The following is a 24,946-nucleotide window of genomic DNA, read 5'->3' as shown; positions in this document are numbered from 1 at the left end:
GAAGGTGACACAAGCTTGTACATGGAAAATGCCAGGAAACCCAGACACGCACACACGTTAGAGCTAAAAACAAGGCCACAAGACTGTAGGACAATACATAGAAGCCAGCTGCAGGGATCAATACGCACCAGCAAAGAACAGTCCAGAAATTAAATTAAGGAAACAGTTTCACCGACAACAGCCCAGCAACAGGGAGGCCTCCTGAGGCCCCTGAGCTCCTGTCTGATGCCTCGGGGCGGCCCCGGCGGGCATCTGCGGGGCCAAGAACGAACGAAGGAGCTCCTCTCTAGGGACCAGCGGTGACAACCACCATCCTCTGCATTTAGAACCCAGGGTTTGGCTCTTCCACCACCCACCCCAGAGGAAGTCTGGGTGGTGGGGGACCTGGGCTCCTGGTCTCCACTGTGCTGGGGGCTGGGGCAGACGAGGGACGGGGCTCCGGGGTGGGGGGTCCACAACGGCCGTGGGCTGAGCTGAGCCTCCGTCTTGATGTGGCAGCGGGCCCCCCAGCAGGCGCCAGCGACCCAGGGGAGCGCAGGTCCTGACAAGCCCACAGCTGCCCCTCTCCCTCCGGAAACACAGCCTCTGCGGAGCAGCCAGGGGCCCGGAGGGCAGGGGGCTCTGTCTGCTCCCTCTCCCTGAGGGCCTGCAGGAAGGACGCCGGGGCCACCAGACGGGAAGGCAGGGACTCCAGCTCCTAGCACCAGACAGCCCCAAGGGAGGCCCAGCCCGCAAAGCACCCAGGGAGGCACCAGACACCCGCGCTGCCCAGGGTGATGTCCACCAAGTCCGTGAGGCCAGCACCCCCGAGGGGCAGCAGGAAGAGCGAGGGCCGGGCTGTGAGCCCACCTGCGAGGGCAGAGGGCAAAGGGCAGAGAGAGTGGCTGCCCAGAGTCTAGAGGTGCAGAGAGGGCAGGCCGGGGCTCAGGGGCCTGCTAGCAACTCCGGTTCCTCGTCCCCAGACGGACAGCCTGAGGCCCAGGGGCCACGCAAGGGCTGTGGGTGCTGGGGCTGGACTGCCTGCCTGGGGCCTGCTCTGTGTCCCCACCTGGAGAAGTCTCTGTCTGTCTGTCCACCCTGCACACTAGAACCACACTTGGCCTTCGGGACAGCACAGCGCCTGGTGGAGCCTGAGGTGGCCAGCCCTGCAGAGGCAGGTGCCAGCACAGGCCGTGGGGCCGGAGGGGGTGTGTGGGGTGCTTCACCCGCAGAGTGCCAGGCAGGGGCCTCGGCCGGGGGCACAGGGCCAGGGTCTGGCTGACGTTCCGGGGGCAGACGGCGAACACTCCACATTTTTGGCAGCTGAAGGGCCTGGTCTTGACAGTTGCTTTGCTCTTCTGCGGAAGCCACCAGCTTTGCATCACAGGGCCCCGCAGCAGGCGGGAATGGCTTCCAGCCGATGGTGGAGGGGTGTCGGGGGCGCTGTAGGGTGACAGCTAGGCCCTGCCCATGCTGCAGGCCCCCGAGGCCAGGCTGGGTCCTGGCCTCCAGCCTAGGGGTGACCCCGGGTTCCTCCCTCAGAGCAGCCCCAGGGACACGGAACACGCTCTGAGCAAACAGCTCACTTGAACACCAGGTCTCCCTTGGGGGCCCAGAAAAGACAGACCCTGGCCCTGCCTCCCAGGGTCCCAGGCTGGTGAGAAGATACCCAGAAAGGAGCCGTGAGCAGGCAGGCGGCCCCGATGGGCGGAAGCTCCAGGGAGGCCCTGCTCTCGTGCTCAGCCCAGCCCCACTGGGGAAGCGGGCCTGGCGGGCTGTCACCAGCGGTCCCGGGGTCCATCAGCCCACAGCCCCAGCAGACGCTCCCCCATCTGAGACTAGCTCCTCTTGCTCCCGCTCAGGGTCGGGAGCCCCATGAGTCCTTCTGGAGCGTCTGCTCTGGGCCAAGCCCTTCCATTCACCAAGGAGACCAGCACAGCTGTCCAATCAAGAGCAGGGAAACCACCTGCCAAGGTCACGTGCAAGGTCGCCCAAGGTCACAGGGCCAGGTGGCCGTGGCAGGGAAGAGCCGGGCAGAGCCACGTTCCCACACTCCACACTCAGCGGCCGCCAGCACATGAGCCGGGGTCTGCAGATGGGCCGCTGGGGAAACAGCCCTCCCCAGCCTGGGCAGCGCAGGGCACTAGCTCGCCTATTCAGGCCAGGGGTCCACAGGGGGACAGCTGTCCACTGGGCTCCAAAAATGCTGGCTCCTTCACCTGGGCCACCCACCCAGCCTGAGCCCCAAGACTCAGCTACAACTGATACCCCATGGAATGGACAGACCTGGCGAGGCCAGCATGAGGGGTCACAAGGCCAGGGTGGGGGGTCACGAGGCCAGGGTGGGGGCTCACGAGGCCAGGGTGGGGGGAAAGCAGAAAGCGCAGAGGTAGCGGGTACTTCCCAGCCAGGCAGGGCCCAAAGCCCAGCCCAGGTTTCAGACCGCACTCTCAGAGAGGGCTGGGGTGGGGAGGCCGGCAGGTGCTCCCAGGGCTGAGCACTGCCCTGCACTCACGCTTTCGCCGGGGCTGCTGTGGGCAGCTCTGTGCCCACAGCATCCTCCCGCTCACAAACTCAGCACCACAGTGGGGTCCCTGGCTTCCTGCCCACCTCCCCCTAGGCCACGGGAAGGGCCCTGCAGGAGTTGTGTGTGTTCACAGGTGCACAACCGGGCAGACAGCTCTGATGGGCACTTCCAAGGCCCCCGGGATGGAGCCCAACTCCCTGCTTCACCATTTGACCCCTGGATGCCCCCTACAACAAGCGTTCTGCTCCCCAGCCCTTCACAGGCACCGTTTTGGAGGCCCAGCACCCCACTGTATGGGCACATCTTCCTTAGGGGGGCCTGTTCTCCCCATTTCTGTCTAGAGCTTCCAGGGAAATTTACAACAGATGGGGGACAAGGGAGCTGAGCCAGCTGAGCGCGCCACCTGGACCCTTCGGGGGTCGATGGCGCGGGCTCCCGGGAGCCCTGGGGCTGGACGGGCACTGGGAGGGGCCAGCGTTCAGGGTCTTCTGCCTTTACCTGGGAACGGAGAGCGGGCCAAGACCCTCCCCACCAACATCCTCCCCGCAGCCGCTTGGGGCCCCTCCCCTTCCCGGGCGTTCCTCTCCCCCAAGAGCACACCAAGCCTTTCTGCGCGGTTGCTTTAATGGACAGACCATCAGACGCATTTGCCCAAAGGAAGAGTAAGTGAGCAGGGCTCTGGGCATCTCACCAGACGCAAATACACAGATCACGTTTGTACATATCACATCAGACACGTGTCCATAGCACAGGATCGCGCACCCCTCGGGACACCCGTCCTGGGACTGCACGGGGGCGGTCCCCATGGGGTGGGGCCACAGCCCACGACCACGGCCCCACACGCTCGCTCAAAGGCGTCCTACAGCCGCGCGTGAAGATGCTCCTTAACGTGGAAGACTGCCCACGGACAGGTGAGTCCCGGGACGCTTCCTGTCACCAGAGACAGCCCCAGGGCAACAGAAGGGTCCCAACGGTCACTCGAGCTCCGAGATGAGGAGGACAGGGGCGGCAGGCCACGGGCAACACAGGGCTGACCCAGTTCGCAGGCACAGCAGACACGGGTCCATGCACTCCGAGGGAGCAAATCTTCCTCGTCCGCTTGGCGTCTGGTGGGGCGCGCCGCTGCGCCTCTGTGAGGTTAGGGCGCCTGGTCCTCTAGGTTCCAGAATCCCGGAGGCAGGCCCAGGACACCGAGCCCTCCCGGGCACCACCTGGAGCTCCAGCACCCAGGCCATAGGCCACGTGACGCTGACGGGCCGCAGCCACAAATGCTTTTCACCGTGAATGCATTTTGGTGGGTTTGTTTTTTCTCTTTTGGTTCAAAACAAAAAAAAGCATGGCAGGCTCTCAGGTATATAAAACTTGGTAATATTAGACAAAAATACAAACTTCACCTTTACAAAAAAAAACAAAAACAACAGCACACAGAATCTCTGTGGAATACACGTAAAGCATAACATCTTACCAAAAATAAGAGTTTAGTTTCTGTCCAAACACTGGCAGCAGCAGGGAGCAACCCCGGGCCGCCGCTCAGGAAAGCCGGGTCCTCAGGCCCGTCCGCGGCAGGCAGGAGGCTGGGGAACGGCATGTGATTGCTTCACGCAGTTCTGTCGAAATGGCTTAAATTAAAAGGCGGGTGAGACCGGGCAAGGAAGGAACACGTAAAGCCAGAAACATTCAGGAAATGATGCACAGGTGGGTATACCATGTTTATTGTAATACATCTCACTCACTTGCATCTTGCCAGGAAAGGTACCGTCCCACGGTCCTGACTGTTAACTGCAGCCTGGTGTTATCGGTGTAAATGTCTTCCAAAGAGATAATTAAAAAAAAAAAAAAAGCTAGGCCAAGAGTAAAAAGGAAAGCTTAATAATCACTTTATGATGTAAAAAAAAAATCCACTTAAGGCTCTCAGGGAGGTTTCTGGATAAGACTCAGACACTACGGCAAGGAGATGCGGTTTCCCAGACAGTCTTGGCTCCCGCGTGCGCCTGCAGAGCCCGCGGCCTCCGAGCGCAGCCTCCAGAAAGCAGGCTCTGCACCCTCGGCAGAAGCACCTGTGGCCACCTGGACAGAGGCCGGGCCGCCACGACGCCGGCCCCTCCGCCCGTCGGGGCGCCCCTCCGTCCGGCAACTGCTCAGATGCTTGTGTGCGTTTTGTTTGTCGAGTTTCGTGGTTTTGGTTGCTCTCTTTTTTTTTTTTTTGACAAGGAAGCGTCTTATTGTCTCACCGAGCGCTACAATACTTGCTTTGATGTCACATGAGCCACGTATACTGTCTCTTTGTTCTCCGCAGCGTGCAGGGAGACAGTTTTCACGGGGAGAACAAAGACCACGCTGGCAGTGAGCACCGTACATAGTAGGTTCAGGAATGTAACACGCCAAGTACATCCGTGTCCCGGGAGAGGGCTGCTGGCTGACCTTCACCTCACATCTGCAGGCAGGAGAGAGACGGACACTGAGAGGCCACGAGCTCACGAGCGCCACCGTGGCACGCACGCACGCACGCTGTGTGGTAGCTTGCGGGATTTAAAGCCTTTGTTAAATCTTTCAAATCAAACACGCCCCATTACCCTTTCTGTAACATCCTGACCAGAACTGGCACTCGGCTCTTGGGATCTCATAGAACACAGCTTCAGAGCAAGCCCCATTCTCCCATTGTACAGATGGGGAAAACTGAGGCCCAGAAGGGTTCTTCTGCTTTTCTCCTCACCTTTCTCTTTCTTCTGGCTTACAGCTTGGTGTGACTTCTGGTGCTCTGGCAGCCACTCTGGGCCAGGAGGCAATCCTGCCTCTGGATGTCACCAGTGAGACACAGGGGTCTCTGTGACCAGGCAGGGTACAGGGACCTGAGAGTGCAGCAGCTCTTCCCTGCCCTCCACTGCCTGCCTGTTGCTCATCCCAGCATTTGTGCCACGTGCCCAGAGCCCGAATGCCAGCAGGCAGGCGGGGCCTCTGTCACCAGCCGGCCCATGGAGGCTTAGCCCAGAGGCTGCAGACCGGAAGCACAGGCAGGCACAGGCCAGCCCCTGCACACCCTCAGGACCCACAGCCAAGGCTGAGCAGCTGGGGGCTGCTTCAGGGTCCGTGTACATGGGCCTTTCCTCCCAGAGGAGCCTCCCGAGCAGACCTGGCCCACAGGCCTCAGACGCTCCTGGCCTGGTCAGGTTCTGCAGCTACATCTCTCAGCTGGGCCTGGGTTCCCAGGCGCCTGTCGCTAAGAGTTCCTCCCACAGCTATCTGTCTTGGATGCCATGGGCTCCCACACGCCCAGGAGCAAGGACCAGGCTCTCCAGAGGCAGACAGTCCAACAGCAAGGCCCGGGAGACTCCACACTGCCTCCCTTCATGACGGCTGCAGTTGCCCACACCCACCTGCCCTGGGAAGCCCTTCGAAAAGACCACTTTTCCCAGGCCCCCCGTAGAGTGGAGGGTGGCCAGTGAGATAAAGCAGAAGTCACTGGGCCCTCCACTGTTCTCCCCACTATCATCCTTCTTCCAGCCTGGAGTGTGGCACGACTTCTGGAGCTGTGGCAGCCACCTCAGACCACGAGGCTGAGAACGGCCTCGCCAGCCCTGAGGTGGGTGTCTGATGGTCCTCTGAGACTGCCAAACCTGCTCTGGTCTCTACCTCACCTCGCCCTTATTTCTAGTGTCTTGTTCGCAGCCAAACACAACTTCCAATACAGCCACCAACAGCCCTACGTGTTCACAAAGCATTTCAGGCAGGAGCTATCCAGCCTCCAACCAGTCTCATCTGTGACCCCGGCGAGCCTCAGTTTTTCCATCTGTCAAAGGAGTGGGTAAGCTGTCCGTGTGATCCCAGCAATTCAACGTGGGAGCTACTCCACTGCTGCTCAGGGAGCCCAGATCACCCCGCTCCTATGATCTCCGCCTCCCGATCAACGAGGACCAAAGCCAGAGCGGGGGCCCCTGAGCAGGAGGGGGCTGGGGGCCAGGCGTCCCGAGCGGCAGGAGAGGGGCCAGAGGACAGGAGGGTGGAGACCCGCAGCCCGGCCGGACAGACAGCGGAAGCTCGCGGACGGATCAAGGCCAATCAGGGCACGTCCTCGCCTGCGGGTGATTCGCGGAGCGATCGGGCGCTACGCCTCCCACCCCAGGATGGCGGCGCGGCGGGCAGGTGGCTCCTACCTGGTTGGCCATGTTAGGTGGGTTTTAACCTTTTTCTTTTCCGTTTTTTACCTGACTCCCTACGCCTTCCTGTTGACAGAAGGGCAGGAAGGGTGAGTGGGCCCAAGGGAGGGTGTGGGGTGGACACTGAAGCAATAAATACCTGGGGTGTTTGTCTTTCTGTGAAAACAGCTCGATGGCGCTGGCAGGGAGACACTTCCTGGTCCCGTGAGCCGGCCCAGCGCGGCGGCCACAACGCCGGGCTGCTCCGGGCAGAGTCTGGCCAAGAAGGCCAGGACCCCGAGCGCCAACGCTGTGGCCAGCACCTGCCACCCGCCAGGGACAGGCCGCAAATCTCCAGCTCACTGCTTGGGCCAGGGCGGGAGACGGGACCCCGCAGCGACCTGACCCCTCCCTCCAGGCACGTGGCCCTGCCCCCGCGATCCCCTCAGGGGGCAGCACACCGCCCCCCCCCCACCGCCGGCAGGTCCCGGGCCGCACAGGCCCCGCAGTCGACGGCCAACAGGCCTCAGCTGCAGCCCCCGCCCCTGCCGCCCCCCGAGGCCGCTGGCCGCGGCCCTGCCGGGACTCACCCGCCTCCTCCTCGCGGCGCTCGGGGCTCGGGCTGGCGCTGGTGCACGCACACTCCAGGTGCTCCTCCAGCCGCACCTGCACCTCTTTCAACTTCGCCTTCTTCCTGAAGTACTCCACCTTGGCCACCTGCCGAGACAGCGGCGCGCCGTGGACGAGCGGCACACGGGCCTGGGGGCGGGGACGCCCCCGGCCCCTGACCCCCTCCGTGGGAAAAGCGGGAGCCCCGGTGAGGAAGCGGTGAGATCCGGGGCAGCGTCTGGGGTTTGGCCCCATTTTAACTTGAGCCCAGAGGCTCGTGCCCGCCAGAAGAGGCCCCTGAGGATGCCCGCGAGGGGGAGGCTCTGGGTGAGGGAAGGGGTTTGCTTCCACGCTTCAGGGACACATGGAACAGCCACAGAGGTCGGCAAAGGTGCGCCTGACCGTCAGCAGCCCGGGACCATCCGCCCTCCGGCCCAGACCCGAGCCGCGAGGAGGGGCAGGAGGTGTGGGCCCACCTGGGGCTCCGGACAAGGACCCCGTAGCCGCCTGGCATTCGGCCAGGCCCAGCCCTGCAGCTTCACCAGGGCTCCCAGAACGGCCCCCAGGGACACTCTCCATCCCTTGCTCTTCGCCCGGGGACATGGGTGTGGGGGGAGCAGGGCTTGGCCAAGACCCACCTCCAGCACTCAGAGGCCCCGGGGAAGCCCGGCTCATGGGCCACAGCTGACCGGGGCAAACAGGACCCCAGGCGGCAACCAGAAGCCTCCAGCCTGGGACCATCCTTTACAAGGAGCTTCGAGGCCAGAAGCCAGGGGACTCCGGGCAGGGGGTTGGCCTGCACTGTGGTGGCCAGGCTGCCCACCCCATAGGCGAGCCGCCTGGAGGCCAGTCCAGACCTGGAACGGCCACCCAGCCGCATGAATTAACCAAGCAGAAGAGACCCAGAGGCCCACTAGCCGCGTGACGAGGCTGTGGCTCAGACGGATCAGGAGCTGGGCCAGGTTTGCGGCCAGGCCCAGGGGTTTCCCAAGTCGAGATCTCAAGACCAGGGAGACAGGAGGCCTCGGGTGGGAGCTGCTGCAGGACGCCTCCACCCAGGGCGGCCTGGGGCTCGGCTGTCCCTGCCCCCTTCCCCGGGGAGAGTCCGAGAGCTGGGCATGCGGGCCATGTGGGCAGCCAGCCTCCACCTTCCCACCTGTAAAGTGGGAACACAGGTCACACGCACGCTCACAATAGAAGCACCTGGAACTCAGGTCACTGTCCAGAGGCCACTGAAGTTGGCACCTCTGCGCAGAGCCTATCCAAGGACCCCATGCAGAGAGGCCTGCACACAGGCCAGCGCCTCACCCCACCCCGGACCCCGCTCTGAGTGCCCACATGCTTCCCGCCACCCTGCCTCTGCTGGGGGACACAGGCTACCCGAGGGCTTGGCCCTCCGTATGGCATGCCTCTGGCCAGTGGGTGCCTCCCCTGGTATCCTCTGCAGGGCAGGACGAGGACCCAGGACCCGAGGCGGGGGGCCTCACCAGCCATCAGACAGACTGCCCGGGGACTAGCGCTAGGCTCAGCAGCGCTGCCCCAACGGGCCCCTCAGTGAAGGGTGCGCAACAGCGGCCACTCGAGCCTTTAGAGAAAAATCTTGTTTTTCTTATCACAGAAAAACAAACAGGGATTCATGGCTGCACCTGCTTCTGGGTATGCAAGCATTCTGGGCTGGTCCACCACCTCCATCTGGCCAGGAAATGGCTACATTTTTCCCCCAAGAACGCACTGTGAATATTAAATTCTCAAAAGCGTCCTCCACTCTAGCCAAGGCCACGGTGAAGATGCTGCCGTCCTCGGCGCCCCACCTCCAGACCTACGCTACAGCCTCTCGGAGCCCACACGCCGTGCTCTCCCCACCGTTTGTCTCGGCTGCTCCTGAAAAACCAGACACTCGGACTCCCCGCCAGAGCTGCCCCGCCTGCAGGGCCCCAGGCCAGGCCCACCCGAGCACACCCCCACGACGCCGTCAACCTTCTGAGCCAGGCCTTGGGTTCCTGCGCCCACCAGCCCCCATGAAGCAGGACACTCCCAGGAGGGCCCCCCGACACGGGTCATCCGGAATGAACAGCGTCTCCTGAACCCCACGGGCCAGGCCCACAGCTCTCACAGCAGCCTCGAGAGGGCACAACCATGGCCCGTTTCACAGACGGAGAAACTGAGGCCGCACAGACAGGGCCTGGTTCACCGGCAGGGGTCCCGGACTTGCGACCAGCAGAGCCCCTGAGCACGCCCCTCAGCCAGGCCACGTCCTGAGTCCGCTGGGCGGGGTCGCCAGGGCCCTGCAGCCCAAAGTCCACTCAGAACTGAGTCCAGCTCCTGGAGTCACGACGGACAGACCGACCTGGCTCCCAGGCGGGCGGCAGGAGGCCTTCTCCAGGCTCGGTTTAGAGGCCACAGCGGCCGGAGAAGAGAACCCCAGCTTCGGGGCCTGTGGCCGATGGGGTCTGGCCTCCCTGACCGACTAGGGCTCAAGTCGGGCAAGCAGCGGGCGCCTCGCCACACGGGGCAGGGACTCAGGAGCCCAGCACCCAGACACGCTGCCAGAGCCAGTACCTCACCCTCTCGGCCCGACCTGGCTCCCGGAACGGCAATGGCCGATGCGGCCCCCTGGGGAGCCCCACCCAAAGCACAGGCCCCCGTCCACGAGGGGTGCAGAGGCCCACCCTGGACTGCCCCAGGTAGACACACCGGGCCCACCTCCCAGAGGCCGGAGGTCTAGCGACGTCAGACTGCAGCTAACTGCCCAACACGGCTGCAGCGCTGAGCCAACGGCGGCCGCGAAAGCAGGGCCGCCCCAAACGCCCCACACCTGAGAGGCCGGAGGCCCACCTGGCGGGGAGCCTCTCCTGCCTGGCCCACCGCCACCCACGCCAGCTCCACCTGTCCCGGCCACGGAGGCTCGGGTCTAGGGGCGGGGTCCGCGCGTCAGCCCGCACCAGGGGGCAGACGCCAGGCGCTGACCTTGCTGCGCAGGGGAGGCAGCCAGGACTCCTGCCCACGTGGCGATACGGCGGGTCTGGAGGGGCTCCGGGGTCCACAAGCCACCCCCAGGGCAGGCCCGGAGGCCTCAGGGCCCTGGTGGGCAGGCCACCAACCGGGGCACGTCCTGACCCCGGGCCCAGAGCCCCCTGCAGCTGAGGGTGCCCACCTGGTTCAGTCACCTGGGAGACTATTCCAGCCTCCCCGCCCTCTCTTCCCAATGAGGGGCCTCGGGCTGTGCGTCGCCCCATGACCCCCAGCACCAACCCTGCGTTCAGTCTGGGCCTCGAGGGCCGCTCTCCGCTCGGCCTCAACCCCAAATGGAACAGGGGTGGCCCCTGGCCAGGCCGGGGGGCGGGCACGCCACAATGGGCCTCCTGTTCCCACTGACCTCCATCTCCTCCCGCCAGGACCCCAGGGTCTGGCGCCGGATGTCTCCTTGCCGACCTCCTGATGGGAGGGCGGGAGGGGCCCTCCCCGGGAGAGGGGGTGGGCGAAGGCGCGCGGGGTACCGGATGCATGCGGAGCTGGGTGGCTAGGCCCCCCGCGGCGGGCTGACCCTCCCCCCACCCCGCTCTGGGCAGACGGAACCAGGCTCTCCCGCCCGCTGGGCAGGCCTGTGACCCGGCAGATGGAGCACCCGCCCTCACCCACCGAGACCCCTGAGGAGCTGTGGACCACCGCCCACCCTTAGGATGGACCAGGGGAGGCAGGGAGTCACTTCCCAGCCCAGGACCAGACATGACCTGGCCCTCACACCAGGGGGCAAGAGTGGGGGCCATGGGGGACCCCAAAGGGTGGAGGCACAGGCAGAGAGCCCGCTCCGTTTCCACCCCCCCGTACCTCCAGGCCCCTGCTGCTGGCCCGACAGACAGGCTCCAACGTCCGTAAGCAGGACCATTTAATCTAGGGCACCCCACCCCCAGGCCCAAGAGACAAAGGCCTCAGTTCTGTGGATTCCTGGGGCTCCTAAGACCTCTCAACACACCACAAGGAGGGGTCCCCAGACCCAGCGGAAGCCCAGGAGGCTGGGCTGAGGGCCAGGGCCCCCGCTGAGCCCGCGGCGGGCATCAGGCCTGCTTCCTCCTGACCGAGGAGGGTGCAGCGGGGCCCACGGGGTGCCCGGGGCGGATGCCCCCCACCCGGAGTCTGAGGCCTAAGGCAGGAGCCAGTGCTGCAGGCAGGCACTCCAGGGCACCTTGGCCCCAGGGGAGTGTCCACCTGAGACCACAGGCAGCCAGCCGTGGAATCTGCTTACTCAATCCCCAAAGCACGCAGAGGACCAAGTCCCCGAGGTCACGTCAAGGCCCAGTTAGAGTCTAAAGTGCTTCTCGCGCGCCGGCTGCAGGGCCCTCAACTCCACACCGCACTCTGGGGCCAGAAGCCTGGACTCAGACTGGCAGGCGAGCGGAAATAATTCCCAGTGGAGAGGAGCTCTACTGCGCCCCCGGAGCAGAAGTCCGCGTTCCAGGAAACCTGGAGGCCCAGCTGAGTGGGGAGGGAGCTGCTCCACGGGGCGGTGCCAAGTCCACGCCCCGGGGCCACAGGGACCACGACCCACCTGCAGCCAGACCTTGCATGGGGGCAGGCAGTCCCCACGCCCCAGACCCACTCCCCCAAAGAGGCAGGTGCAGCCAGAGGGGAGCGAGCCCAGGCTAAGAAAGGTTTGCAGACATGGGGCCAGAAGCCAGCCCCTAGCTTAGCTGCCCAGGGACCTGAGGGAGCAAAATGTCCCCCAGATTCAGAGGACCAGCCCCATATGTGTCCTTGGAACCTGATCCGCTGCAAGACCCCACGATGCCCTTAGCGGTCAGGCCAGCCAGCCTCCTGCCTGGCAGAAGGCCTCGCAGTGAGCACTGCCGCGCACTGGCTCCCAGGAGCCCAATACAGGAGGCAGAGACGTCTGACCCAAGCGCTGGGCCTGGGGCTCGCCACGCAGAGCACACCTTCCTGAAACAGGGGGTGACCTGGCCCCCAAAAGGCCACCCCAAGGCTGGTGCCCCATCAACAGCACATCCAGTGGAGAGGGGCACCCTCCCAGGTTTCACAGGGGCCAGAGGTCTAGCATGACGGGCATGTGCCTGGCCCTGCAGCCTGAGTTCTGAGCCAAGTTCTGAGCTGTGGTGGGAGTCAGCCTCCCCACCCAGCCCCAGCCCAGGGCTCCCTTCCGGTCTCGGTGGGAAGAGGCTCTCAGGGGACGCCCAGCCCCCTTGCCACACACCACAGCCCCTGCTAAAGTGCCCAAGAGACCCTTCCAGAGCCTGGAGGGGACACCAGGCAGCCCTCAGCTAAATGGCTGGACACCACGCGAAACCCGTCGGCAAGCAAACCACCACTTGTCCTAAGATCCACGAGAGGCCCTTGGAGAGGGGACTAGACGCCACCCCTAAACCACCTACCAGGACCCAAGCCCCAGCCCCGCCCCCGGGCCTCAGTGTGCCTGTCAGAGAAATGGACGCATCCTCCGGCTCACCAGCCACGGCTGGCCGCCGCGGGCCAGGGGCGCGCGGGCTCACCTTGACGTTCCGGTGGTGGACGCGTGACGGCTGGCACTTGACGCTGCTGGTGTTACAGCAGCCGGTGCAGCGCTTCACCTCCACGCACGGCGGCCAGATCAGGAAGTTAGCGGACGTGGGGTCCACCTGGCTCCGAGGTATCTCGTAAATGACAGTCCTGGTCTTGCAGACCGCCGGGATGGCCTCCTCTGCAGAGGTGAGAGGCGGGTGAACGTGCAGCAGCACCCAGGGGTCCAGGCAGGAGCGACCCACGGCCCACAGCTTAAGCCCACGGGACGTGTCACACAGCCCCTGGTCCAGCAGAGGCAGAAAGACCCCGGCCCCCAGCACGGTGCCACTGGCTGGCCCAAAGATGAGCGGTAACTGGAGAGCTGGGAGGGGAGGCCCCAGAGGGGAGGGGGCTGCAGAGAGCCCCCTTGGAGCATGGGGGCTGAAAAGGGGCTCACACAGCCCGAGGCCAGCTTGGAGCTGAGACACCATCTTCACTCAGGGCCGGGGGCGGGGAGCCATCTCTCACCTGCCTCACCTCCCAAGGGCCCCGCCTCCCACAAGCACATTTCCAGTGGCCCCCAAATCAAGAGGGCAGGGTACTGGTGACCCAGCTACCCCAGTGCGGGAAGGGGCCCCGCTCACAGCGCCCAACCCAGTGCCCACCAGTAGGAAGGGTCTGGGGGGTCCAGCTAGGCAGGGCCACAGGCCTTCAGTCCAGCCCCAGTTCCACTCAAGGGCAGGCCGCCGGTTTGGAGCAGGAGAGGCCCCCATCAGCCCCGAAGACTCGAGCCAGCACACGTCACCTGGGAGGGCCCGCTGGCCTCAACCAGGAATCGTCTACCCACATACCACGCCCAAAGGCAGAAGCTATAAAATCCATATTCTTGGAAAGACAGCTCAGACAGAGGGAGTCATATACCCAAGGTCACAAGGAGGACGGGCAGCTGTCAGGACCCCCAGGGGGCACGGGACCGGGTGTTCAAACCCCCCAACGGCACCCCTGGGGCAAGGCCTCCTCTCAAGGATGAGCCCAAGGCCCCAGGAGACCTCCATCAGCCATTCACCCCTGAAGGGGCCAGGCAGACCCTGGATGCTCAGAGTGGGGCCCAGAGGCCGGGCCTGCGGGGGGGGGGGGACCCTGGAAAAGGCCCCCAGGCCCAGCAATGGCTGCACCCAGCACCTCGCAGGGCAGCGGGGAGCACTCCGCGCTCGATGTTATGAACTGCAAGTTAAACACGACCCATCCTCCAGCGAGGCTGCCTCCAGCACAGGCCCCAACAAGACCGGGCACTTCAGGAATTTACGGCGGCTCCCCGCTTCTGGAAACTCTTGGCCCAGGCCAGGCCTGCAGCGGGGAGTGGGCGGGCCAGGGCGGGGAGGGGGACGCGGGGCCTGCACAGCAGAGAAGGGACGGAGCCCGCATCCCCAGAGCCCCTCCACAGCCCCCCGGCACAGGGACTCACCGATGCTCCTCTTCCTCCGGATGGGCACCAGCCGCCTCTCCGGGCCATGCCTAGCGCCGTGGCCCCCGTGGGCTCTCAGACTGGTTTCCAAAGGCTCCTCAGCTCCTACAGGAAAAAGAGATGCCGATCATCCGCCCACACCTGGGCCCCTGGGGCCTGCACAGCAGCACACCCCACTGCCCTCCTCGTTACAGAGGGGGCCCCTCTGCACCCACAAGGGGGGGCCTCCAGACGTGTGCAGGATGAGACTCCCAGCTGCCGAAGATGTCTCAGCCGCCCCACGCGGCCAGCATGGGGCTCCTGACACGGGCGCCTGCCCTGCACCCTACTCAAAGCTGCAGAACACCCGGGAAGCGCCTGCAGCCAGCCCGCCCGGGGCACCTCCTCAGGGAAGCCGGGTTAGGGCTGACCCAGGGGAGGTGCCTGAAGCCAGCCCGCCCCACCCGCAAGGCCGAGCCGACAGGCCTGCTGCTGCTTGCTGGACAGCGCACCTTGGACAGAGGGCTGGACGGCAGACTGGACCGCGGACCCGCACAGGCTGCAGCCGCAACTTTTCCACCACCTCTGCTTCTGCCGCCTCCTCTGCTGCCCTCACTGACCCAATCCTGGCTGAGCATCCTGGCCTTGCAGGGGCATCAGGAGCAAGGCCAGACTGGGCCTCGGTCAGACCCCACTCGTCCCTGAACATCAGCCCGCCATGACGGAGAGGCCATCAGAGCCGGGCGCAGCGCATCAGGAGTCCAGTGCCCGGTGGGGGACACGGCTCTCAGGAAGGAAAGTGCTTTGAGCGGCCCCAGAGCCAAGGTCACCACTGGGCCTAGCGCCCCAGGCTGGCTACAGCCCCCTCAGTACACAGACCACCACCCGCTCTGCCCCCAGGGCCCCCAGACAGGGCTCGGAAGGGACACACACACCTGCTGTCTGGCCTCACCCTGCCCAAGGACAGCACCTGCACCAGGGTGGAGTGGGCCACACGCGGCTGCCCCACCCCGGCCCTCAGACCCGGTGGGGCATCTCCCTGCCTCTCCCCTCCATCACTGCTTCCCCCACAGTTAACCAGAGGCAACCAGAGGCATCGGGCTCTGAGAAAGCACGCCTCAAAGCCCACAGCTGCCCAAGGAGCCCATTCTCGCCACCTCCCCTCCCCAAGAAGCTCCAGTGGTATCCCGGCCACGAGCCCAGACCAGAGGACCCCTCTCCCCGATGCGCAGTGCACAGAGGCCTTGGAGACTGTCCACATGCCCGCAGTCGGAACCTGCACACACTAGAAGCGAAGCGCAAACACAGAAAACACAGCGGGGACACAAGACGCACGGCCGTGCACGCTGCCGTCCAGGAGAGCCCAGCTCTCCCCTCACAATGACTCAATGTTCCACTGCCGCTAATTTTTTCTGAGACCCAAAATAAGATCAGAACAGAACTGCTCATGCAGTAAGAATCCCATCCACCAAATGTTACAAGAAGCATTTTTTCAGGAAAAAAGCGACATGATGAGTCACGTCCTGGTGGTGGCCATCTCGCCGTCGCCAAGCCCGGGAGCAGCCGGTCCGTCCTGAGCTTCTAGGAGACAACCGGACGGCAGCAACCCAGGCCGCACTCCACCCAGCACTCCAGCCAGGCAACAGCGGCCTTCCGCGATATCATGGTGCCGTGCACACAGGAGGGGCTGCCAGCTTTCCAGCTCAGAGGAAACTGAGGCCAAGGCTCAGAAGAACAAGCAAGGCCGATGGCCAGCAGGAGGCCCCTGCCTGCCTGCACCACACCCAGGCCTCTTGCCTCTGAAGAAGCAAAGACAAAGCCTCCTGGTCCATCAACTGTTCTGAAACCTGAACTCAGGACTCACTCCCCAACAAGAGTAGAAAGAGCTCCCAGTCAGACAAGCTCATCCACTACCCTATGGAGACGGGTGGTCCAGAAACCCAGCCTGGACCTCGCTGATGGGGAGATAGCCCTCTGATTTATGTGGGTGGAGATGCGACTGGCAGGGACCACCCCCCCCCCCCCCCCCAAGAGAAGGCCACACGTGAATCACAGCCAAAAATGGCTCTCAGGGCGGTTCATCAACTGGTTTTCCCTTCTGCCTCTTCTGCACAGATGTCCGAAAGACAGGAAGCCGTCTTCCAGCCGTCAGTCCTGGAGGAGCATTAACGGCCTAATGGGATGACATTTACTATCCTTACTCAATGGCCACGGGCACCCGGCCAGGCTTCAGAGAACAAAGCTCCCGCGCGGCTGAATGGTCTGCTCTCCGCACACCCGACACACAGGCCGCAAACTCCATGCTACTGGTCATTAAAAGACCACATGCTGACCCCTGCACTCAAAGGTCACACGTGAAAAACCAACTGTCCGGTCTCTCAGGCGCGGGCAAGGAATCCAGCGCCTGCGGGCCTGGGCGCAGCCTCACCTGGGAGACGGGAACGCCCGCCCCTGGAGGCCCCGCCCACCTGCCAGTCACGAGGCCCCGCCCCAGGGAGGAGCCGCTGCGAACCCGAGCGTCTGTTCCCGCTCCCAGGCGTCAGTCGCGGAGAGCTCCACTCCGAGCTGTAGGAGGAGGGACGGGCACCTAGGCCAACCGGTCCTCTCTGCACCCACCCGCCTCCTCACTGATCCCACCTCTGGCTGACCCTGCTGGGGAGTCCTGGGCCTGGAGAAGTAACCTCACAGCAGTTCACAACCTTTCCTAGCAGCGGGGTCCATTGCTACTCTTCACTTGGGGCAGAAACAGAAGCTGGGGAAAGGACACCCACACCCCCAGCGCACTCCTGCAAAACAAGCTACAGAAGCAACCAGCTCAGGTCAGAGCTGTGAGAGGGGGACCACCCAGAGCTCTGATGAAGGAGCCCGCCCTGGGGTGTGCGTCACAAAGGGTCCGGGAGGGACAAGGCTGCTGAACAAAGGAGGTCCTGGGGCCCCTCCCGTGTTCTCAGCCCAAAGCTCACCAGGCATTAGGCGCTCCCTCTCAGACCCCAGCTGCCCCAACAGGTGGGGGAGGGAGGGCGGCAACCACTCTGCCCACTCCCTGGGGCAGGAGGGGGCCAGGCTCCCAGGCTTTCATAAGGGGGCAATTTGAAACCAGCCCGGAGAACCGGCTGGTGCACCCTTGCTGCTTCTGCTTGGACCCTCCAAGGAGGCCGTGGACCCAGAAGTCCCCAGGTCAGGAATGCTATCAGCATGACCCCGGAGCTGCAACGCTAAAAGCATTAATGGGTGGGGGGTGGGGGGGTGGGGGTGGGGGAGGCGGGAGGCGGGGCTGCAGAAAACAGAATAAGAAAGGTCCCAGCAGAAAGTGAATGGCCCATTTCCCCAGCGCAGCCCAAAGCAGGTCCTGCGGGAGGCCCAGCCTTCCCCAGGGAAAAACCTCTTGGGAGCCAGTCTCCCCGTTTCCCAAGTCCATCAGGGAGCAGCAGCACGCAGGCAAATGTTCTCCTCGCCTAACCAAAGCCAAAGCCTTCTCCCCAGCGTTACACATCAAGGAGCCAGATCAAACCCCCCACCCCACCCCCCCGCCCCACTCTGATCTCCAAGTGAAATTCTACCCTCTTCCTGATAAGGATCAGCCAAAGGATTTCCTGGGTCAAGAAACTACAGAAACCATGCCCTTGCTAGAAAATGGTTTTGGCATGAAATGAAAATAGTTCAGGCCTTTCCACCACCATAATTAGGTACAAATTTCCAAATGACTAGACCATGTGATTTTACTTAATTCCTCCACCGCCCCGCTTTTTAGAGTAGTTTGCAGTGAGAGAAAAATCTTCATTCCACTTAAAATTCTCCCAACCAACCCCTGCTAACTTTGGTCGCTCCATTTGACAAGCTCACCTGGGGCTCCTTTTTGTCCAGCCAACAGGAAGTTTTCTTACATGAGTATTGCCCTAGCTAACTCACAGTGGAATCCCTGCCACAGAAATGCGGGCCAGAACCCTGGTCTTCTGGAAGACTTCCTCTGGTCCACAGGCAAGCACAGCCACCCCGCACCCCCGGCTCCCACCCAGGCCAATATGGGTTGTCAGCACCTCTGCCCACCTGGGGCCAGTCCAACTCTGCAGCGGACACTCAAGAGCTTCAGAAGTCTGCCTGACACTTTCCTAAAGCGGCTCAGCTCCAGAGCCTGAGGGGGGAGCCCCAAAATAGTCCCCAAACAGCAGACTGTCCGAGGCGCGCCTTTTTTATTGGCTCATGAAAACAGAAAAACACAGGACTCACAACCACAAAGGCCCAGCCCGGCAGCAGGAGCGGAGAAAATGCGCACGGATGACAAAGGGGCCCTCGGTGGGGCGGTGGGGGGCGGCACCGCGCAACAGCTTGCGCCCAGGTCAGGGCTCAGCGCCCAAGGCCTGGGCTGGCTCCTCCCGGCCGGAGGGCAGGCCCCGGACCGCACACCTGGCCGGGACGCCGGCGCCCTCTATGCGGCTTAACTTTCTGAGACACATTCGGCATTTTCCTTAAAGCAAAAAAACAATCCCTGGGCGAGTGAGCAGCCCCGGCCGCCGCCGGGAGAGAAAGTGGTGATTGGAAGAGAAACTCCTGACTCATCCGCCTCGGCTTTTATGGCCCGGGATTGGATTCTGACCTTTCGGTGCGCTCCTGCGCGGCGCCCGGCCCGGCCCGGACGCGGGAGGCGGCACGGGGCGCACATACAGCCTGCCCACCCGCCCGCGCCCTCCCCGCGCGCCGAGGGAAGGGGCGCGATTTACCTACGGAGTCTATCTCCAGGAGTCGCTGGAGGTCCCGGATGCTGTGGATCTGACTGTGCGCCAGCCTCTCAATGACCTCGCGGGGGATCTCGGCTTCCTGCAAGCATAGCAACACGGTCAGCGCCCGTGGCTGTCCAGAGCGCCTGGTCCCCCACACGGCCCGCGCGGGCGCCTTGCAGGAAGGCCGCTGGACCCCCAGCCTGGGCCCTGGAGCCTAAGGCCCAGGGTGGGGCTGGATGAGACCCCCAATCCAATTCTCCGTCCCCATCCCTGTCTGCCCTTTACAAAAAGAAACCGCTCTCCGCCTTTAAATTTAAAAACAAACAAACAAACAAACAACCCACCGGGCCCCTCTGCCCGGGGGTGTCCATTACAGGAGGTCTAGGGGCAGCGAGGGGCCAGGGGAGTTGCTGGTCTAATAGTGAAATCAACATCGAGAAAGATCAAGTTGAAATGCGTCACGGACCGGCGACGAAAGTCACGGCGGCCCTAACACTTTAATCTACCCCGAGGTTTAAATTTCACACCCGGAATCCCGACCGAACCTGCGGGGGAGAGGGTCTGCAAACACGCGCGCGCACACTCACACTCGCCCCACCCCGGGCTCCGGCCCAGCTGCGGCCCTAGCGCCGACGAAGACGCCCCAAATCCAGCCGCGACTGGGAGGGGCTGCCAGGGAACGTGAGGGTTAAATATCTATGTCTGGCAGCGCCGGGTCCCAACCCAGACCACCCCCAACCTCTCGGCCTCCCCTACTCTTTCCAGATTTTTAAAGGGAGTAGGGGGTCGTGGGGGGTCTCAAGCACTAAGTCCCGACGACGGGCGTGTAGAAAGTCATTTATCACAGCACAGCTCACGAGGATTCGGAATTCGAGATTGGGATTGGGGGTGGGGGTGGGGGTGGGGACGCGGGCGGTGGGAGGGCGAGGGCTCCCGGCCCGGCCCCGGCTCGCCTCGCTCAGCCACCTGTAAGCAGGCCCCGGGCGGGCGGGACTGCGCCGGCCCAGCCGCCGCTCCGGGCGTGGGGACCGGGACCCGGGGTCTGCGGCTCCGCGCTGCTCACCCTGCCTTCCGGGGGCTCCCGCTGCGACCACCCCTACCAGTTTGTCGGGGGCTCTTCCCTCTTCCCCGGCTCCGCGGGCTCACACACATACACACAAACACACACACACACACACACACCCCCTTCCGCGCTCCCGCACCCCAATGCTGCATTGTCCGCCGCGCCCTAGGTCTCCCTCCTCGGAGAGGAGCCCGCGGCCCCCGAAGTTTCTCCCCACTCGTCCACCCAGCCGCCACTCCGTCCCTCCGCGGCGGAGCGACGCAACACGCTGGAAACTCACCAGACACACTTAGGCATGGCAGAAAATAGAACCCAGTTGGGAAAATTTTAAAACCGACCACCCTAGCAGAAATCAAAACGCGCCCTGCAGAGCCCCGGAGCCCGGGCTCTCGGGCGACCTCAGGGGGCGTGCGCAGGGGGAGTCGGAGAAAGGACAGGGCGCGGGGGTGGCACCCACCTCGGCCAGGGCATTGGCGAGGTACCCGCAGCCGAGGAGCAGCAGACAAGCCCAGGTCCTCATCGCGTCCCGAGGCACCGGTGGCTCGGCGGGGAGGCGAGGCCGCGGGGCGGGCGCTCCAGCCGGGCTCCTGTGGCGGCGAAATTCAGTACCATCCCTCAGGGAACGCGGCCCGAAGGAGGGTGGCGCGGAGAGCAGGGAGCCGACGGAGCGCGCCCGGCGCGAGCAGCGAGTGCGGAGAGAGGCAGGCAGCGCCAGAGAGGAGGAGGAGCAGGGAGTGCGCGCTCGCCGCGCCCGCCGCGCCGGGAGCCTCCTGGGCCGCCGGGTAGGGGGTGGGGACGGAAGGGGCGGAGGGCGGGGGCTGGGCCTCTTCCTTGGTGCGTTCCCGGTGCTGGCCGCCGCCGCGCTCGCTCCCCGGCGCTGGCTCTAGGAGCGACCAGGCCGGTAATTCTGCATATTTGCGGGCGTCAGCCCCGAAAGGGACCCCGGAGCGAGGCTGGAGCCGCTGCCGCCGCACCACCCATCACCTGTCTGGACGCCCGGCCAGGCCCGGCGCGGGCTCGCGCTCTCCCTGCGGGCTGCGGGCGGCCCTGCGCGCCCACCAGCGGCCCCGCGCTCGCCTCCGGCCTCCTCTCGCCGCCGCCGCCGCCGCCCGGCCGGGCACGGCGCGGCCCAGCACGGCGCGGCCCGGCGGCCTGCGTGCGCCCCTCCGCGGCGCGCCCTCGGCTCCGGCGCAGCGCTCCGCCCTCCGCCCTCCGCCGGCCCGAGCCGGGCAGCGCCCGCGGCCGCTCCGCCTGGCAGCCGCCGCCCGCCCGGGGCCTCGCCGCGCGGGCCTGAGGGCCGAGCCGGGGCCGAGCCGGCGCCGCCGCCGCCGCCGCCGACAGAGAAGGAGGAGGAGGAGGCGGCGCGGGCAGGCCCGGCTCGCCGGAGTTGTGCGGGCTCCGCGGGGCGCGCGTGTGGAGCCGGCCGGCGGCGGGGAGGGGGTTATAGCGCCGCGGCGCGCCCCTCCCCCGCCCCCTCCCCCTCGCCTCCCCCGGATTCCGGGCCCCGGACCCGCACCTCGGAAGCGCGCGGGGGCCGAACGGGCCGGGCAGGGCCCCGCCGCGGCCGCAGTGAGCACACACACGCGCTCGCGCAGGCAGTAAAACCCATCAAGGCCCCGGGCCCGGCCCCGAGCACAGCCGCCGGGGCTCCGCGCGCTGCCCGTGGCTCCCCGGGCGCCCCTCCCTCGAGCTTGCCCACCCCCCAGTGCCAGCTGCAGCCCTGCAGCACCGGACGGGGAGGGGAGGAGGCGGCCGCAGAAGCGCCGCCGTCGCCGGCTCGCCTCTCTCGGGCCCCAGCGGCGGCAGAGGGCAGCGCCCAGAGCTGCTACGCCAAAAAGGGCAAAAGCGAGCCGGCCCCCGCCTCCCGCCCCCCGCCCTGGTGCTCCGGCCTCTGCACGGTTTGGATCCCGGGCCCCCGGCTCCCCCGCCATAAAAGGAGGGGGAGTGAGGCTCTGGTGAGAGGTGGGGCGGGTTTAGGGGCGCGTCTGGGACACTCACCTGGCGGCTGCCACGCGCCCCCGCCCGGAATCCGATGCCTGGGGCGTCTGAACGAGGAACCTCCACCCACATTCCGGGAGAGGAAGGCGCCCCGGTCGGAGGAGGGGGCTGCCGCGGGCCTCGTCCCCGCCCTGGGCTCCCGCACCCCCAAGTCCCCGCGCCCTCGTGGAAGGCCTGGCGGCGGTCTGAGCCAGAAACTCGAGGGCTGGAAGGGAGGAAAAGAAAAGAGCCGCTCGAGAGGAGCCCGGGAGTCTCAGCCTCCCGCGCCGGGATCCGCTGGGCGCACAGAGCGCCACCTCCGGCCGCGGCGCCGCACAGAGCGATGCGGGGGAGCGACGCGAGGAAGGCCGAGGCCTGAGCGGGGCTGGACGGCGCCCCCGCCACCGAAGGGCGGTGCGCCGAGCTGGGTCCCTCCCGCCTGCCTAAGCAGGTGGGACCGCACCCTGGCGACGGGTCTCTAGAAGGGCGGAGAAGCCCCCGGTATCAGGGCTAGAGGGGTAACGAGCCAAGTGACCCCGCAGCTAGACGGGAGGCCATTAAAGGCTAGGGACTGCGAGTGGCTGGGTGGGCTGCGGAAAGAGAACCTCGCTGGCCCGAGCCCTCCACCCCACACCCCCATCCTCCGGGTTGGGCCCCTGCCCCCGCCCAGGCTGCCCTCCAGCCAAAGGCAGTAAAGACACAACGCTCCAGGCCCTCTTTCATCCTTGGCTTCTTGGGCTCCAGCATTTCAAAGGCCGAGTCCAGTGGGCCCTCGGTGGGGGGCGGGGGGGGGGTCCCTCAGCTTCCCCCAGATTCCGGGGAGGAGGGGTGGGCCCCCCCTGGGATTCCCAGCGGGCAGGGTCTCCCAGCACTCAGTCCCCCAGCGCACCTGCCCCTCTCCGCTGCTAGCCTCACCTGCAGCCTCCCCCCCAAAGCACGCACTCGGGGCTTAGAAAGGAGGGTGAGGCAGAGCTCGGGAAGCCTTGGTACTGTCCTTGTCCACCTAAGTAGACCTCCCACTGCACTGGAGGGAGTCCGCTGAATGGTTTCCAGAAGGCGAAGAGCACACTGCTTGGACTCAGGCTGTTCCCCTGGCGGAGCCCAGAGATTTCCTGAGAGCTGACCGCATCACACCGGCTTGAGCGTCCAGTTCCTCACAGGCAGAGGGGACCTGAGGACCCACACGTCTTCAGGGCTGAAGGACTTGGTTTGATGGCGGGTGTGCGGATGAGGAAAGGTCACCTTGTATTGCAGGGGCTGGGGTGGGGGCCCTTCTGGCTCCAACCTCTGTACAGAGGTTCCCTAGGTCCTGGGGGCGGGGGCGGTCCCACCAGCTTTGAGCAAGTGATTCGCTCGGTGCCCCATCCCAGCCTGGAAATTCAGGGGCTCCCAGTTTGAGTTTGGGACAGAAATGTGGGTTTGGGGCAGAAGAGAAAAGATCTGGGAACATGGAATGGGGGCATCTTCTACGGGAGCCCAGGCCAAAGTTAGAGAGCAGGCGAGATTGGGGGGGGGGGAGGGGGCGCGCCAACGGAGGCATCCTTCTAATCTCTGGCGGCTATTAAAAATAAAACCTCGGCTCGTTGTCATAGCGACCACGACAACAGCGGCTGCCCAGGGTGGCACAAACTTGTGCAGCCGGTGACAGCCGCTTTTGGGGGAGACTCAGGGCAGACTCACACTGGTCCATCAAGGTCTGCCCTGCCACCAAGGACAGCCCTCCCCCACCCTCCCCCCTCCGAAAAAGCCGGCAAAAGTAGATCGCTAGCCGCTGTTTCCTAGACCTTGAATCGACTTGAGCAAGAATCAACAACCAGGACGGGAATCCACGCGTGCGGGGACTCCCCGACCCTGGCGCCTCTCTCCGAGGCCCCTTCCCCTTTCAGAGCCTGGCATCCTCATCTCTCGGGAAGGGGCTGAGTAGGGAGGCGGTTTCAGATGGAGGCTCGGCGGCGGGAGAGGGGACCCTGGGTCCCGAAGCCAGGCACGTGGGCGCTCCGGCACCTGCCCAGCCCGCCTGTCCTGCGATCCTGGCTGCTCAGGTGCGGTCACGTGCTCCTTTCTGCCCAGGAATCGAGTTTCACTTCCAGCCGCTATTAGGCGGTTCACACGGTTCACTGCAAACACTTGATAAAGAGGCTAAATATACACTCGAGTCGGAGGAGGCGTGGGCGGCCTCGCAGAGCGCAAGGGCGGGGCTCCGCGGGGCATCCCCGCCCAGGCCGAGAGTCCGGCTCGACCCCGACCAGTTCCCGGTTCCCGATGCTCCCACCCTAACCCCCCCGCCCCCCCACACACACAGCTGGGAGCCCAGGCCCAGGACACGCGGCCCTGGCAGGCTGTGGGCGCCCCTTGGCAGCCAACGGCTCCGAGGCGGAAGAAGGGGGCCCTGGGGGGGAGCTCCAGAGAGGGTAAGTGCTGGTGGGAGGTGAAGGCGCACCTGGCAGGCCGGGATGTCCGGTCGCCCCCGGAGCTGGTGCTTCCGGGCCATCTGCAGCGTCCCCGGCGGCGCGCCCCGACGTGTCGCGGACCCATAATTAAGGTGAGTCAGGTGCTACAAATAGGTGCAGAGAGGGACTCCCGGTGCATCCGGGTGGCTGCGCGTCTGCCCCTCGCTGGTTCTTCTGGGCACCGCCCATGACCCCCCCTCCCTCCCGCCACCCGCGGAGGGGCGGGAAGGGCCCGGCCGCTCCTGGAGAGCGGGACGCCTTTGTTAAGGACCTGAGGCCAGCCCAGGACCCTTCACCCTACAGCCCACCTCACCGCTCGTGCAGCGCTGGCCTGGGGCCTGGCACCAGCTGGCACTCCATTGCTGCTATCATCCTTTTATCTGTTTTTTTTTTTTTTTTTTTGCAGTGGGAGTCATGACTAACGTCCACTGGACGCCTCGGTTTCTGAGGGTTTCTGAGTGGCCCCTACGGGTGGAGAGCCGCCCCACCACCCCTCTTACAGATGCCAGGGAGTTGGGCACTGCCCACAGCCCCAGAGCGCAGCCCCAGACAGCCA

General features: G+C 65.0%; 1 protein-coding gene across 10 annotated transcripts; it reads right to left on the bottom strand.

Moving 5' to 3' along the window:
• Positions 1 to 3,112: 3,112 nt before the first annotated feature.
• Positions 3,113 to 24,566, bottom strand: PDGFA (platelet derived growth factor subunit A). 10 transcript variants are annotated; one of them, XR_006057996.2, is made up of 8 exons: positions 21,962 to 22,277; positions 18,901 to 18,997; positions 14,204 to 14,308; positions 12,750 to 12,937; positions 7,230 to 7,356; positions 6,658 to 6,726; positions 3,972 to 4,940; positions 3,113 to 3,817 (listed from the first exon to the last, which is right to left on the bottom strand). XR_006057996.2 is itself a non-coding variant. In XM_042240555.2 (8 exons), exons 2-7 carry the CDS (start codon positions 22,031 to 22,033, stop codon positions 6,671 to 6,673), a joined length of 645 nt encoding a protein of 214 aa, XP_042096489.1. In that variant the 5' UTR covers positions 22,034 to 22,166; positions 22,856 to 24,566; the 3' UTR covers positions 3,113 to 4,940; positions 6,658 to 6,670. The 10 variants fall into 10 exon arrangements, 8 of the variants coding, with proteins under 8 accessions (XP_042096489.1, XP_060262107.1, XP_060262109.1 ...); XR_006057997.2 differs by having other exon boundaries at positions 3,113 to 4,125; positions 4,240 to 4,940; XM_042240555.2 differs by adding an exon at positions 22,856 to 24,566 and having other exon boundaries at positions 3,113 to 4,940; positions 21,962 to 22,166.
• Between the last annotated feature and the right edge of the window lie 380 nt (positions 24,567 to 24,946).

The sequence above is a fragment of the Ovis aries genome, chromosome 24, assembly GCF_016772045.2.
Source record: "Ovis aries strain OAR_USU_Benz2616 breed Rambouillet chromosome 24, ARS-UI_Ramb_v3.0, whole genome shotgun sequence".
NCBI lineage: Eukaryota > Metazoa > Chordata > Mammalia > Artiodactyla > Bovidae > Ovis > Ovis aries.
This window is presented reverse-complemented; position numbering and strand designations above follow the sequence as displayed.

What these genes read in the sequence shown, in the direction of transcription:
- PDGFA (XM_042240555.2), bottom strand. Translation starts at nt 22,033, where the DNA reads ATGTGGGTGGAGGTTCCTCGTTCAGACGCCCCAGGCATCGGATTCCGG. An exon ending in GGGCGCGTGGCAGCCGCCAG is followed by an intron (nt 18,998 to 21,961) that starts GTGAGTGTCCCA and finishes CTATGCTTGCAG; the next exon opens with GAAGCCGAGATCCCCCGCGA. An exon ending in CCGGAGGAAGAGGAGCATCG is followed by an intron (nt 12,938 to 14,203) that starts GTGAGTCCCTGT and finishes TCACCTCTGCAG; the next exon opens with AGGAGGCCATCCCGGCGGTC.